Source organism: Haliotis asinina, chromosome 9 (assembly GCF_037392515.1).
Source record: "Haliotis asinina isolate JCU_RB_2024 chromosome 9, JCU_Hal_asi_v2, whole genome shotgun sequence".
Lineage (NCBI taxonomy): Eukaryota > Metazoa > Mollusca > Gastropoda > Lepetellida > Haliotidae > Haliotis > Haliotis asinina.
Genome location: NC_090288.1, coordinates 59280116 through 59296687, shown reverse-complemented (window position 1 = coordinate 59296687; position 16572 = coordinate 59280116). Strand labels below are relative to the sequence as shown.

Sequence of the window (16572 nt, the reverse complement as noted above, 5' to 3'; positions counted from 1 at the left end):
ACACGGGCGATTGGGTAGCCTCGGGCTTAAAGCGTTCGTTGGTCACGCCGCTGATCCCCACAAGAATCCAGGGTGTGGAGTCCATTTCTGGTGCTGGAATATAGCTGAAAGTGGAGTAAAACTACACTTACTCCGTTCTCTGTTCTTCTTGTTCTCTTTGCGTAAGTCTAACTTGCCGAGCATGTGTAATTCTGCAACAGAGGAGGATACTAGCGGTAGATAATCTGACCTGCTCGAAATGATCAAACGTGTAATCGCTCATTGGAGGTAGTGAAGATGATGACATGCCACAATTGCCCAGAGAATAACGTTCGCCTTATTAAAATACCATACAATTTCGGAGGCCCCGAACTTGACAACCAACAACAAAATCAGTTTTCCAACTTATCGTGCTGTAAGAAAATTCTACCGAAATTAATTGTTTAATTAACGATACAGGTACTGCACGTGATGTTCGCCTTTGCTCTTAACTCGTGCATATCTAGAAATCTGTGTATTATGAGCCCGGAGGGTCCAAAATCATTATACAAAGAAACCTGCGTTATATATTTTGGATTGCACTAATTAAGGTACATATCCTTATGCTTTTTTGGGTTGAGTCCCATCCGGGATTCGAGCCTACACCCTCACAGTCAGGAGTCAATGCCAGCACACAGAGTCAACCGCCTAACCCGTTCAGCCACCGCAACTTCCACAGGAACCACAAGTCCAGTTAGTGGAAGTCTGTGTAATCGCAAATGTAGAATGTGTTACATTGGACCACCTTCTAAATAACACTGCGTAGTCAGAGTCTTCCAAATTCCTCATATATCATGGAGTGCTTTTTATAAACGATGAAGTGTGCTTCAGAACACGTAAACATAATATCTCGCATTCGTAGAGAACTGCTATGACCATACTGTCATAAAGCTCCACGTCATATTTACAGTCCGTTTGAGTCAGATGAATTGCAAATTTTATCACTGTACTAAATTGCCACATGAATATACGCAGTACCCATGTGTATCATATACAGCTTTCGTATATTTGGGCATTTTCCGGACTCCATCCAAAACGGTTAAGGAACTACACCCTTTATAAAAAAGAGACGCTAAACCCAAATCTCAATGAAAATTTGGTGTCTATCAACTGCCCCACAGCCCGTGTGAGTCAACAGTTTCTAACTCGAACAGACTGTAACGATAAATTTATTTACCGTCCAGGATATATTAAGCCTGCATAATAAACATTTACTACTGACAAATAAACAACACGATAACAGTTTTGAAACAACATTTAATGATTTGATCAAGTCCGTACACCCTTTGTTAGTCAGCATTTTCCTAATGCTGTGGATCAATGGGTTGTGTGGTGTTTTTCCTTCCTATTACGATGACAAACAGTATCCGTTGTGTGTTTGCCGTGTTAGTTGTTATGTGGCGGGTTGATCATTTCGTAAAAATTTATGGATATTCTTCAGGAACACATATATGAAATGGACATTCAGATGGTTTGAGGACAGTTGTTTCTCAAGTTGAGTAATGACCGTGTAGCAAGAAATAGTATATGAAATATATTGTTCTCTTTATACATCCTTGTTTTAATCTGTACAGTCAAGGGTGAGGACGGAGATGTACTTTGTGCTGATCGTTGGTGTCTTTGTTCATCTAACATCAGGTAAGTCCCATGAATAAGAAGAGCTTTATGCCACATTGCCAAGTTTCAATCGCATAATATCAATGAATAAATATTCTGCACAGCGCCGCTCTGTGAGGAAGTCTCGGGTTTGAAGATCCGGGTTTGACCTGGTCTCCAGCATCCCATGCTTGTCGTACTAAGGGGCGACTAAGGGGATCGGGTGGTCAGGGCCACTGACTTGGTTGACTTATGTCATTGTATTCCAACAAGCAAATGTCTATCTATTTGGTTGACGTTACGATGCAAATCATTTGAATATCTATACTAGTTTCATTTTATCTGTTGTTATAGTGTATCTGTACGGGGTGACTGTCTACCTGACGCTATACCTTTCTAATAGGTATTTAACACTTATGTATCTGTTTGTGTTTTGGAGATTCATCAAACGCTCTGTTAGTGAATATTGCGTGGAAGAAACCGGCAACGATGAGCTCTGTGTTTTCCAACGAAACCCCAGCAACTAACGCAGTTGATGGGAACACTAACTCCGTATATGGCAAAGGTTCCTTGATGCACACAAAAAACAACGAAGCCTCTGCATGGTGGCGGGTTGATCTCCAGACACAGATAGAGTCCCCGCTTGTTGTGATTTACTTCAGAACAGACTGTAAGTATGGTTAAATGTCTTCAGTGTGGGAGTGAATGAGTAGACCTGTTTCATGCCGCTTTTATCAATATTCCACTAATATCATTGCGGGGTACAAGACAAATGGACTCAGCATATTGTACCCATGTTGTGAACTGAACCTGGGTCTTCGACGCGACGAGCGAACAATTTAACCACTAGGCTACACAACCGTCCTCGTGTGCATATAAATTACCCCACTTCATAGAAATAATGAGTTACGTTTCAAACTGAAAATACTAGTAGAGAAGTAATTTATTACCAATTCTACCCCAGAACATACGGGTTACCATTGACCTTCAGTAACTCATGCTTATCCTGAGAGACGACTAAGTGGTCAGATTCGCTGACTAATTTGTCACATGTCATCGGTTACCAATTACGTAGATCGATGCTCATGTCGTTGATCATTAGATTGTCTGGTCCAGACTCGATTATTTACAGACAGACAGGTAGCTGGAATATTGCTGAGTGCGGCGTAAACTCACTAACTAAACTCACTCACTCACCCATTTAATATTTCCCCTTGTTACTCAGTTACGCTTCGTCGCAATGGTGTACAAGTCTTCACAGCTTCGGTGCCATCATATACTCCCTGGGAAGGATCCTTGTGTCACACAGTTCGAGACGAGGGAGCAAACATCCCGGATGTTCTGAATACCACATGTCCAGGAAAGTGGCGCTACCTGACGGTGTACACAAACACTAGCAATGACGCTCACGGAGCTATTTTGGACTTCGCTGAAGTTGAAGTATGGCGTAAGTACTGCATTCTTACACACAACCACAATGTAAGTACATCCCTTTTACGTGTTTGAAACTTTGTCTGTGGGTGAGTCACTGTACTGTACGCTTTCAGCTATATTCCTTCAATATCACAGAGGGGAACAGAAAAGGACTTCACACTTTATACCCATGTTGGGAATGGAACCCGGGTCTTCACGTGACGAACGAACGCTTTATCCACTAGGCTACCCCACCGCTCCTCGCTGTCCTCGAATGATGGCCAAGGAGAACACAGATAACGTCATTTACACTACCGGTTGTCTTTTTTTATGAAATCTGCGCTGGTTGGCTGACTTTGTACGCTGGGGGTTCGGTACCTTTCCCAAATGGAACTCTACCCGAACATTTACAAGAATCTATACTTTACTGCGAAAGTGTTATCATAGATAAGCATTTTCTTTATCATCATTTTTGACTCACTTAGCCAATTTCAGCCCAACTTGAACTGTTGCCATGTATAATATCCGAGCTTGTTTCTGTTTGTTTGTTTGTCCAGTGGATCATGAATGCAATAACGGAACATATGGCATCGACTGCAACAACTCGTGCAAATCTCGACACTGTGTGACGTCTTCGGTCCAGTGTCACCCTCTCACAGGCCAGTGTGCTGGGGGGTGCCAGGAGGGCTGGATGGGCCAGGACTGTTTACAAGGTACAGTGTAAATACGTTATGTACAGAAAACGTTGGTTTTTCTTAGCGACTTGGTTGGTCAGGGTCGATGACTTTGTTCAGATCGAGTCGCCTTACCCTTTCTTTGTGAGGTGATGCTCACGTTATCAATCACTATTTTTGTCTGGCCAGTGCTTACATACAACCATTTATTTACAGATGTGGTGAAAAATATAACGATTAAGCTGACGTCAGTGAACAGGGCCGTCACACTTGCTTATCGTGTTTTACTGCACAAACGTACATGAACAAAATGGATAATAAAGAAATTATTGCAGACTTCCTCGTGTAATAATCTCTCTCTATATATATATGGAATACATAAGCCCATTCACTGTGTTCCAAGAATTAGTAGACTCTGGTTGGTGTGTATTATGTTCGGTTTGTGTTAGACGGGGCTTCACTTCGTAACAGTTGAGACAGAGCAGATCAGGTCCACCTGACAAATCTCAAGAGTACCAGCAGGACAGGTTGACAGGGTTTAATCAAGGTAATTATGTACATAACTCTGATTAGTGTGATAGAGCAAAGACATGCTTGTTAGTTTGTATGCAAAATAATATACATTATCATACCATGTTTACAGCTGGCAACAACAAGTCTCCAGGTATTTGTCATATGTACAAAATCCGTTTTCCCCAGTGACGCATGTCAATTTTCTGGACTGGTTTCAGAATGTACAAGTGACATGTTCGGGCAGAATTGTTCTCTGCGATGTGCTGACCGGTATTGCAAAGGGGTTTCCATCTGTCCACCAAACGGCGCCTGCAGTAACGGATGTCAACCAGGATGGCAACTGGACAACTGTACTCAAGGTAAGTCAATACTAGCTCCTGTCTGTACTCCCAGTAACACATGGCATCTGCAGTAACTGATGTCAAGCAAGATGGGAACTGGACCACTGTACACAAGGTAAGTCAATACTGGCTCTTGTCTGTACTCTCTGTAACACATGGTACCTGCAGTAACAGCTGTTAAACTGGATGGCAACTGGACAGGTGTCCACAAGGAAACTCAATACTGGCTCCTGTCTGTACTCTCAGTAACACAAGACACAGTACAGTGACGGATGATCCAGCTGTGATACTGGTGTCATATGTGTATAGGCTGTTCTTGATGACACAGTGGTGTAACAGGTGCATATAAATATATTGATAGTTCTTCATGAAATGGCCATGTAAGAGGTACATGTAGATTGTTCTTAATGAAACAGTGAAACATTAGGTGTACTTAGATATGCTGATTGTTCCTGATGAAACAGGGATTTAAGAGGTGTATTTAGGTAATGGTATGTTGATTGTTCTTGAAACAGTTATGAAAGAGGCTTATGTTAATTGTTCTTAATGCTGTACATAGGTATGTTGATTGTTCTTGATGCAACATTAATGTAAGAGGTGTATGTTGATTGTTCATGATGCAACATTAATGTAAGAGGTGCATGTTGATTGTTCATGATGCAACATTAATGTAAGAGGTGTATGTTGATTGTTCTTGATGCAACATTAATGTAAGAGGTGCATGTTGATTGTTCATGATGCAACATTAATGTAAGAGGTGCATGTTGATTGTTCATGATGCAACATTAATGTAAGAGGTGTATGTTGATTGTTCATGATGCAACATTAATGTAAGTGGTGCATGTTGATTGTTCATGATGCAACAAAAGAGGTGTATGTTGATTGTTCATGATGCAACATTAATGTATGTTGATTGTTCTTGAGGAAACAGTGATCTAAGACTTGTCTCCTCAGATTTCTGGCTGAACATGGCTCTCAACAAACCCACCAAGATGAGCTCACTCTTCATTAGAACCTCGACGGGACGACTTGGTGTTGATGGTGACACTACAGGAGTATATAGGGCAGGCACCATGATGCACACCCAGCTAAATGAGACATCGGCTTGGTGGCAGGTGGATCTCCAGACTCAAGTAGAGTCCGCATTGGTTGTTATTAACTTCAGGACAGACTGTAAGTGTGCCTTTGATTTGAACTCAGTTTGCAGTATTCAATTTGTCATCGTGGTATAACTTGATAAGTGCTGCTGATTCCATGTGACATTTTCACTATCCCAAACTCTGCAGACACAGCAAGACGAAATGGGCTGGAACTGTTCACTGGATCGGAACCTTCAACAGAACCCACACAGGGGATGCTGTGCCATGCGGTCAAAGGGCGTCCTGACGGTAAGGACATCCCAAGTGCACTGGGCGTGACCTGCCCAGATACATGGCGCTACTTGACGGTCTACACTCAAACTGGAAACGATGAATGGGGTGCCGTTTTAGATTTTGCCGAAGTGAAAATCTTAGGTAAGTGTTGTCCGTATGTATCATTCAAGTATGAGATATATACAGAGATACCTATACCTTCAGATACTTCTACTATGTACCTAAAGAAGTATATATACTGGACAAAAACAGTTAAGGATATATGTAAATTTTGGAATTATGAACAATGATTTATTTACTCATTGACTTGCAGATAAAGTATCAATCATATAAATAAATATAAGTATCCCTAACTTATTTTGCCCAGTATTTTATATCAACAAACGACACAAGCTATAGCCATAGCCTTGTCTCATCAAACGTGTCAAAATCTTCAGTGAATGTAAACCTCTTCGACCGCCATGTGCTTGGCAGAACCAGAAATGGGCGAAATAGTTAATAAATGGCATGAAAAAGTATTTCATTGACAACAAATGTTAATATCTTGACTACCGATGAAAGTCCGAGCTAGAATTGGTCTTCAGTAACCCATTCTGTTGATCACTGAATTGTCTGGTCCACACTCGATTCTTTACAGACTACCGCCATATAGCTGAGTGCGGCGTACAAATAAAGTCACTCACTGAGTACAGTCCCGCACACGAAACGTCACCTTTCGAAACAAATACAAAAGTGTGTTTTATCAGGTGTTTTATCAGATGTTTAAACTCAATCCTTCGTTTGGATTGTTAACTGGAGTGAAATAAAGTGTGTACTTTCAGAAACCACTATCTGTGTGGCGTTTCTTTTGCGGTTCAGTGTATATTCATATTAATGGTGTTTCTTGCTGTTACAAGTTGGCGTGAGTATGATTGAGTATACATCGGAATAACTGGATTTGATAAAATGGAGATTTTGCGTTTCCTTGTATTTTTTGCAGTGTGCACATCTGGGAAGTATGGACCCAATTGTGCCAGAGATTGCAGCGACAGGCATTGTAAGACATCCTCATCAAGTTGTGAACGAGTGAGTGGAACTTGCCAGGGTGGCTGCAAGGATGGCTGGACTGGGCCAGACTGTTCCAAGGGTAATGTACACATGTCTGTATACGGGAAGTGAATGGAGCCAGATCATCAATGACCTCCTGGTCCTGGGGTCAGCCTCGAGTCAACCGACTTAAAATATACCTGGCTGGTGTTTTGCGGGGAAGGGGTTGTTCATACGTTCACTCTCTAGTTTGCTTGTTAGAGTAAACGTGCAGTTCGATAAGCAGTCGTGTCTGTCATGGAACCATGAAGGTAAAATTAGCTGCAAATAAGATGCAGTTTTCAAATGCACTACGGACCCAGCGGCGCCAGTGAACAACGTATGTATCTCACCGAATACATCAGTGTCAATTTTGAACTGTTTGAAGCATGGGTATCGGATCTTACACTTCAGCCAACCTGTGTGAATCAAACGATTCGAATCTTGCCTCTTGCTGGTATTTTTGTCCACGGATATTGCCTTACTAAAGTCGCCGCGATGTAATTCCCCTTCTTAATATTCACAGGGAATACATAGGAACGTTTTCTCAAAATCTATATATTGGAATACGAGGCAAATCTTTTCGTAGCCATCAGTAGATTTTGCAGACGACAGAAGGAAAACAGAGTTATCTCCTTTCCATTGAATTGTATCCGCAAACATCGACCTTTTCCGTGCATCATGCATGATTCAATGATATTCGAGATGAAGAAGTACTATCACGAAGTACCGAATTAGTTGCCATTGGCAGCGGGGAACATCAAAATGTTCATTGAACATAATAGAGCAACGTATAGCCAATTAGAAAACAACATTTATGTGTGAGGTAAGGTAGCAGAGTTTGTTTGCACTGACGATTAGCTGCGGGTATGGTCAGTCCCTATCAATAGCTCAAAGCAACCACTATATGTGTTCACTAACAAGATGTGTGATTCAGTGTGCGACTCCCGAACTTACGGCCATGGCTGTGTCGGAGGCTGCACCTCAAGACATTGCACACCATCCTTATCCACTTGTGCCTGGTGGATGTCGGGAAGGGTGGACAGGAACAGACTGCACTACAAGTAATTTTCATCATGATTAGGAAGTTCGTGAGGGGGGTTGATTTGTATGGCCATAATTGGGTAACAGAATTGATGCAGGTCTGACAAGTCAAGGCCATCAGCGTTGCAGACAAAGCGAAAATTATTATTACGCCGAATTATTACCTGTGATCTTAGGGCACCCAAGGGGTGTAAACCTCCACACCGTGCATAGGTATAACGAGGAATTCTCAAGGAGGAGGGATTAGAACCCCTGAACCCCCCTTGGCTCAGCCAATGCCAAACATTAACTACAATGTGGTTTCATAAGGGAGGGGAGGGGCGCGGGAATGGCGGTCCAACTCTGAACCACAAGCACTCTACCCCAACACCCGGGTCCGCCAATACCATATCACTAAAGCAGAAGAATACCACGTGCACTGATTCTTTTCCAAGTTTGAAGTGTTAATAAGCTAAACTGATTGCAGTAGAAGCAATTGCGGAGGACGTGGTCACTGGAAATTACACAGGAAAGAACAACAAAATCAACAATATGTGACATCTTACATTGTTACATAATTTTTCCAGAGAATGAATCACCTGAGGATGACACGCAGGCAGACCACGCGCTGTCTCCGGGAATATATGCTCTCATGGGTGCTGTGGCCGGAGTGTTAGTAACACTAGCTGCAACTGGGGCAATGTACGTGTGTCTACTGAGACAAGGGAGGTGAGTACTTGTGCGAGTCATGTAACATTAGGATGTCCGTGTTAGTAACACTAGCTGTAACTGGGGCAATGTACGTGTGTCTACTGAGACAGGGACGGTGGACTGTAAACCAAATATTGGGTGAGATTTGTACTTACTTTAGACATATGAATTAGTTGTCACATGATCCTGAGCATATTCGTCGAACCCTGTTGGTGAGTAGAGTGGTGGCCACGTCTGGTTGCTGGCGCCTGGCTTTGTTTCAGCAGGCCTCTGACAATCCAGCAATGAATGGATACCCGGTAAAATGAGATGATATTGTGTGTTCTAGCGCCGCACAAGCGATTTGGTTTTGTACTCACCAGAAAACAAAGAAAATCGTGTGCAGGCCATGGCGACACCCAATGTCAGCACCTTGACCATGTTCCTGCGAGAACTCACGTGTAAGTTTATTGTTCACAGGTTGCCAATGTTGAAGAAGTTTATCTACGAAAAACAGGTCAAGGGTGCCTCCGATCTTCAGCCGAGAGACCAACATGAAATGAAGAAATATGACAGCTTGGACACGGATGTCTATTACAACGTCATCACTGCTGCATCAAACATCAACGCCGGCTCGGCCCAGCCAGACACCGACAAGGTCTGTGGAAATGACTATGCAGGACTAGATGGAACCAAGTTAGACAACCAAAACTACGACGTTCTCGAAACGAAAGTATATGAGAACGCATAGGGTGTTATGAATCTGTTGTACAACTTCGCTGATGGTTTGTATATATGTTGAGTTATATCACCAAGATGTAAATATTCTTTAAAACTAAATCTATGAGCAAAATCTGTGGATTGTGCCTACATTCAAACTCTCACCAGTGTGTTTTTGTCGGCAAGCACGACGTTGCTAATAAAGTAACTATTCAGAATTTTCTCAGATCGTTGTGTTTGGGTGATGTCCTCTCTATATGTTCATTTACTGGTTGTTTCTGATTGTGTTTCTTAATTAAATATGCCTTTATTAAGTAGAATCTTGATTATAGATTATTCTAATATTCTCTGTGTTTTAAATAAAGAAGTCAACATGACGTGACAGCTTAGCAGTATGTTTTTTTTCTGTGTGTTAAATGATGCCCCCTGTGTCATAAGCACATGCAAATCATGAGTGAGTGAATATGGTTTTACGCTGCTTTTAGCAACCCAGCATATTCCAACAATATCACTGAGAGGGGCACCAGAAGTGGGCTTCACACACTGTACTCAGGTGGGGAGTCGAATCCGGGTTTTCGGCTTGACGAACCAACGCTTTAACCACTCAGCTAAATCATGCCCCATGCAAATTATCGGTGCAATCATGTTAATTTATGATGTATGTTGACCACCTGTCAGTCGCATTGGTATCAAACCCATGAGTTAGTTGCCTACGAATTTGGATAGTTATCATAACTAGGTCCAAACCATCCACAAGATTCAAACAGAGTGAAACAAAGCGTCTGCAATTGTTTACCTCATGAGGTGAAAGGTCACGAAAAATGTTCGAAAATGTTTCTATTTGTTTTTTAATTTGATCTGACAGTCACTCTGAATACACAATACCATTTAGAAAGTGGTCAAATGCAACATACGTCATATCTGGGCTATCGCTTTCTTAGTAAAGTACAAATTCTAGTACTCCTTTGGTTGAGTCCCATTCGGGATTCGAACGCGCACCCTCAGAGTCAGGCACCTAATCACCAGCACACAAAGTCAGCCGCCTAGCAAACGTGACGTCCACAAAATGGAAGTAGGACAACTGGTAAACCGCCAATTTACACTTATCAGAGGGGTACACAAAGTACGCAGTCCAGACTACCTTGATACAGGTGTGACAATCTACATAGATGAACAAGATGTTGTTAAACAAGTTGCGATATATATTGACCAAATTCTGGAATACCGATCCGACAGATACGTTTAACTGCAGCAAGCGGTGGAAGTATTTTAGCGTCCTTATATGATTTCATCCTGCTGAAGTTTCGGTTTTATCCAGACACCACCACCCCCCACCCAAAGATTATGAAAATAATTCATTAGTGTGGCATGTGACAACATTACCTCAGTGGGACTCATTCCTATAACAACATCTCAAAGTGATGGACACTGCGATGCGGTTCCATAAATAATATATTCATGGAGAAACTCAAGTCTCTTGTACATTTGTTCCAATGTACTATGTAGGTAGTAAATGTGTCTTTGTCGTTGGAAGTTTATCACGCACTGAGAGAGCGTGTAGAAGAACTTGTTTCTATTCATGCTGGGTATATATTCCGTGTCAGGACAAACATAAAGTCTATATATAGGCGATTAGGTATAGCAAGCTTGTAAACAGGTCCACAGATTCAATGACTTATCAGTGTTCTAGCACGAATGGTATTTACTATGGAGACTTGCTCTGTGGAACATAACTGTGACCTGATGTGAAAACGAAAATCTGTAAACATACGCATGAACCTTCGAGATGCTGCAGCTACTGTTTTATGTACTCACCTCCCACATTTGGACTTTACTCCCAAGTGTAGGTATGTACTAGTTGTAGATGTAGGTGCTGAGGGTAGCCAGTACCGGGGTCGGAGGGTATTACGTGACTCGTCATGGGTGTTGTGTGATGTATTTGATGGGTAAGAATTCCCTCGAATATCATCTGTAGGGACACCACAAACCTACAATGGCGGGTTCGATTTGCCCAGACTGAGTTACGGTATTTGTCGGTACCCAATATCATTCCTAAACAATACATAACAGGATACGTTGAATTTTGCTTTACAAATATCAGTTAACAAGCTGTGATAAAAACGAATAACTGTAGAAGAGCCGCGAAACTCATAATATCATCCCAGACCGTGTAATTTATCTTTGCTGAACATAACAAGAAACGGAATTTTCGATGAATGAAATACATAAACATGAAAGGATACTTGCATGAGATAATTTCATTTCTCGTCTTCTAATTAAAAACTTGACAAAAAGTCAGAGTTGCGGGTTTTTTTACTGACCACTGTGTCTTGCGTCCTCACTGCCAACAGAGGCTAGTGAGCCATGCACCTTCAACAACGCCGACAGCGTCAGTGTGGTCTACTGCGAGTCCGACTGCTGTGACAATACATGCTGCACCTACACAGACGGACAGAGCAGGTACGTAATGCTGTCATGCATGTGTGTGTGACCAGCTGACTGTGTTGTCATGTTAACCCTTGGACGGCTTTCTTAACTTGACTACGTTGTACCAGCAGCACAAAGGTTGTGATCTCCAGTTGACTGTGTCGTCATAGAAACCCTCAAGTTGACTACGTTGTATTAATTGCACAGAGGCTGTGTCCCACAGTTGACTGTGTCGTCATAGAAACACACACAGTGGAGGAGGAGAAGGACACTCCAACTGTCTGTGTTACCAATTGTTGAACGTGTTCAGTGCCCGTCAATCGCCGAATGCGTTTAATTCATTATTAGAGTGTGATGTCTGTATTTTAGTGCGCAAGTCGGAATAAACGCAAATCACTTAATGTTGAATTAATGTGAAACTGTTTGTGAACTTAACAAGTTCAATATTCGTAAGGGTTTAAATATGAACAGGTGACACGAAGTAGAGGCCGCGTGTCAGGTTTAAACTAATAATATTGGAGTGTCGAGATAGAGAAAGTCGACCTAATTGTGTTAGAGAAAATAATGTTCCTTTTTCTCTGTTTACCAGTGTAGCTGTAGTTGTTCTGAGTGTGCTGGCTGCAGCTGTTGGGGTCGTTGTCGTCGCTGTCATTGTCGTGGCATGTTACAAAGGCAGACTTCAATGTTCTCGTTGGTGGAGAGACAAGCAACCCCTCACAGTTTCCCCTGCACAAGGTACGATGTTTATCCTAGACGTGTTCAAGAACTGTACCAGTGAACTGTACCGAGGTCATTACTCTCAAAGAAGAAAAATTGGAATATGTGTTGATCTTATCCTAAAATATGTAGCTGTTTTGAAAACCATGAAAGAATGAAGGAATAACCCTTTTTACATAACAGTACCAGTAGCATATACAACCTGTTCATATTTGGGATGTCGAATTTTGTTGGAGATGTAGAAATAACAGGAAGATAAACACAAAGGAAGACGATATGCATATGTTCTGAACTTGTAGTTCTAAATATAGACTTTTGGTATGAGTAATGTTACTTCCAACGCTCAAAAAACCAGTGGCATCAGAGCTACAAAGCGTGTGAAAGGATTCAGTCCTAACACGTCCGTGATTACCAATACCAAGCTGTTAGTGTCAAGTTGACAAGTTCTGTTCATATGTATATCACAGTGGTTTTGTAACTGTCTCTTGTAATGCCGTCGTTGCAGGTGAACTCCGCAACATTGACAAAACCAATCCGTTTGACGGGGGATCGTTTCACAGTGACAAACCTCCTCGACAGAATTCAGGAGCGATGATCAGAGAAGGCACATTCAGTATCTTTTCCTAGGGAAAAACTGCGTGTTTGGTGGTGTGATTTCTCGTCACCGGAAAGATCTGAGGTTGAGTCCCCACCACAAGATTTTTTCTAAACTACTGACACAGAAATAAAACCGCCACAAACTGAGTCTACTAACATGTTTGTTTTCATTACTGCCCCGAAAGAAACAAAAGGAAGATGTTGACATGCAATATTCTGCACACCCGGATTCTGTTACCCGGATGGGATTCTTCTCTCAATTGGATGCTGACCTCTAAGACTGCCCTTCACAGTCATTCAGGGATGAGGAAATGTATGTGTTTTCCCTTTACGACAGTAGCGTATCACGTGCTGGAGTCCATCAGTCTAAGTAAACTTAGTCTCAGTGTTATTCGTTAAACTCCACCACTGGGTCTAACAAAACTTAGTTGAAGGTCGCGTCAGGTAACTTTGGGCGACCTATGACCGTTCAATCAATAGCGAGACGGTTAAATAGATTTAACCAATCAGACAACGGTGACTACTTTGGGATCAGAGGGACTTACAAAATATTCAGGTCAAAATATTCGGAATTGTTCGGGAACGAACCTTTTCGAGATAAAAAGTCCACATGATATGTGCGAATGTCCACTTTCGCGATTTGGTACGCTGTGTTCTGATTGGTCAATCTCAAAGGTTACCTGACGCCCCTCCCATAAGGTTTTGTTAGTCTCAGTTGTTGAGTGTAACGATAAGTACTGAAGCTATGTTTACTTAGACTGCAGAGTCCATATATTCCTGTCATTTTGCAGCAACAAAATAACACACTTGTAGACTGTGTGTCATCTATATGAGAGATTAATTTACTTCCACCACACTTTCAGTCACGGACATTGACCCAGACATCATGTCAATATACAGTTGTACTGCCGGGAGATTAAACTGGGCAGTGTATATAGGAGATGTTCGGTGTTTAGGACATGGAGTGAGTGAATGAGTGAGTTTAGTTTTACGCCGCACTCGGCAATACTCCAACTATATGGCGGCTGTCTGTAAATAATCGAGTGTGGACCAGACAATCCAGTGATCAACAACATGAGCATCGATTTGAGAACCGATGACATGTGTCAACCAAGTCAGCGAGACTGACCACCCGATCCCGTTAGTCGCCTCATACGATAAAAACAGTTCTAACCCGGATTCCATACACTTTGAATACAGTTAACCTATTATTTGTACCATGTTTGTGCCGCAGCACCCAAACCCTGTTTTTGACTCATGTCATCGGTTAAAACAAATACGGGGCACACAGATTGATAATTACAAATTACATGAACATTCTAGAAGTGCCTCATCGTACACGTCTCAGTAGTCAGAGAAATAGGTTACGACAAACAGAATAATAAACATCCACCATTCTAAAGTTAAGGTTATTAGGTACCCAAGGGTGTGGGATCATGAAATATGTATCACTGAATAGCACGTATATTGTAAACACAAAGAGACGAGAGTGTTTACAGAGAATACTAGACGTTGTAAACAGGCGCCGAGAGCATTTGTCATCGCTACAAGTCAGCTACTACTTCCGTTTTCACAGTACGCGTTCATTCGGCGGAATAACCCTTCCGTAGACTTCACACAGCATCTACACATATCTGTCGGTAGATCAACAAATGTCAGGGCGAGTGCCTTTATCGTTCCCCTTCGAGATAGCTATACAATACTTTGTGTGATCCCGGCCATGAAATGGAAATTCATTGATTGGGCTTATAATGTGGTAGTCTAGACTACATTTGTATATAGAACAAACCTGTGTGTATCGGTTTGTATCGTGGACAGTAGGAACATAATAATTAGCCATGTCGTCAGTACGACTTCTTTCTTTGGCGTGATGATGTTTCTGTTATGGCTTAACGCCTTTGTAGACGATATTCTGGATTTACAAAGGCTGCCTATCGATATGTATTCTTTTTTATCTGTATAGACCTGACAGTCAAGTTATTGAAAATTATAAGTTGTTTCAAAGGCATAAAGCACTTTTCGTTATTGAAAATTATGTCTGATGATACGAAGCTGTAACACAATGACATGCAGTAATTAAATTGTCGTTACACAAACTTAGCGATCTGACTCACCCCAAAGAGTGCTAGAACCTGTGCTTTACTGAGAGAGTATAATTCCAAATATAGCCTATGTTAAGTTTCACCTCAATAGCATTGTGTATTCAAGCCATAGTGGTCAGAACGACATTGTTTAGTCAATAGCTGATCCGGTCAAGCCATAGTGGTCAGAACGACATTGTTTAGTCTCTGAAATCTACATGACCTCCTTTGAGCACCAAGCCCTCAGTTCCTCACTAATTAAACCAACCTGCTGGTTCAGGAAGGTTGACGACACCTTTGTCATTCTGCCCCAAGCTAACGACCCCTCCGCTCTCCTTCAGCACCTTAACCAGCAACACCCCCGCATTCAGTTCACGTTTGAGACTGAAAGCAACTCACAACTCCCCTTCCTTGACGTTCTCGTCACCCGCACTACTGACAACACCATCCAAACCTCTGTCTATCGTAAACCCACTCACACTGACCAATACCTCCACTTTGACTCAAACCACTCACTCCGAACTAAAACGGGCATCATCTCTACCCTCACCCGCCGTGCCCTAAACCTATCCTCTGTCTCTCCTCAACCCGAACTAAACCATCTCAAGCATGTCTTCACTCAACTAAACAACTACCCTCCCCAACTTGTTAACCGTGTCATTAACTCCACTGTCAACCCACCTCCCAAACCCACTACTACCAAGCCTGATCCCGCTCCCATACGCATCTCACTACCATACACCGGCAAAACATCACACCACATCAGTCGCCTACTCAAGCAACAAGCAGGCATTGACACCTACTTTACAACAGGAACACCCCTCAAAACAATCATTAAGGCCAACGGTAGGAAACACAGTACACAACAACAACACCCTAAAGGCGTCATCTACAACATCAGCTGCAGCTGCGGCAGCAACTACATTGGGGAAACATCCAGACCACTCAACATACGCATCAAAGAACACAAAACCTCCACAAACAAAGGTGACACAAAATCAGCCATTTCGGAACACATCACCAAATTTCCTGACCACAACATCAACTGGGACACTGTCACAACACTTGCTAGCAACAAACATGACTTCAAACAACGCAAACTTGCTGAAGCAGTACAAATCCGCAGACACAACCCAACAATCAACAGGGATCAAGGCGTCTTTGTCTCTCCGGCATTCAACTGCATCATTAACACTAATTAATCAACCCACTCTGGCCCCCAGTCTCCATTTATCCACTCAACTCACCCTGGCTTCCACCAATTAATCCACTCATCTCACTCTGGCTTCTGTCAACTCACCCGCTGGCTTCAGTCCTTAATCAG

General features: G+C 42.3%; 2 protein-coding genes across 2 annotated transcripts; both read left to right on the top strand.

The window, feature by feature from the left end:
* Positions 1-1363: 1363 nt before the first annotated feature.
* Positions 1364-9815, top strand: LOC137296368 (uncharacterized). Its single transcript, XM_067828152.1, has 10 exons — positions 1364-1656; positions 2054-2284; positions 2840-3061; positions 3585-3740; positions 4433-4573; positions 5510-5728; positions 5842-6069; positions 6908-7054; positions 8604-8745; positions 9187-9815. The coding sequence occupies exons 1-10, from the start codon at positions 1611-1613 to the stop codon at positions 9455-9457; spliced, it is 1803 nt and encodes a 600-aa protein (XP_067684253.1). The 5' UTR covers positions 1364-1610; the 3' UTR covers positions 9458-9815.
* Positions 9816-10492: 677 nt separating this feature from the next.
* On the top strand, positions 10493-13197 carry LOC137296469 (uncharacterized). The gene is made up of 4 exons (XM_067828258.1): positions 10493-10577; positions 11778-11886; positions 12443-12588; positions 13076-13197. The coding sequence occupies exons 1-4, from the start codon at positions 10493-10495 to the stop codon at positions 13195-13197; spliced, it is 462 nt and encodes a 153-aa protein (XP_067684359.1).
* Positions 13198-16572: the final 3375 nt, after the last annotated feature.

Excerpts from the sequence above, each read along its gene's own strand:
- LOC137296368 (XM_067828152.1), top strand. The coding sequence starts at position 1,611 with ATGTACTTTGTGCTGATCGTTGGTGTCTTTGTTCATCTAACATCAG. Across the intron at positions 3,741-4,432 it reads GGGCCAGGACTGTTTACAAG|AATGTACAAGTGACATGTTC; the intron begins GTACAGTGTAAA and ends GACTGGTTTCAG. Across the intron at positions 5,729-5,841 it reads TATTAACTTCAGGACAGACT|ACACAGCAAGACGAAATGGG; the intron begins GTAAGTGTGCCT and ends CAAACTCTGCAG.
- LOC137296469 (XM_067828258.1), top strand. The coding sequence starts at position 10,493 with ATGGAAGTAGGACAACTGGTAAACCGCCAATTTACACTTATCAGAGGG. Across the intron at positions 11,887-12,442 it reads TACACAGACGGACAGAGCAG|TGTAGCTGTAGTTGTTCTGA; the intron begins GTACGTAATGCT and ends TCTGTTTACCAG. Across the intron at positions 12,589-13,075 it reads CACAGTTTCCCCTGCACAAG|GTGAACTCCGCAACATTGAC; the intron begins GTACGATGTTTA and ends CCGTCGTTGCAG.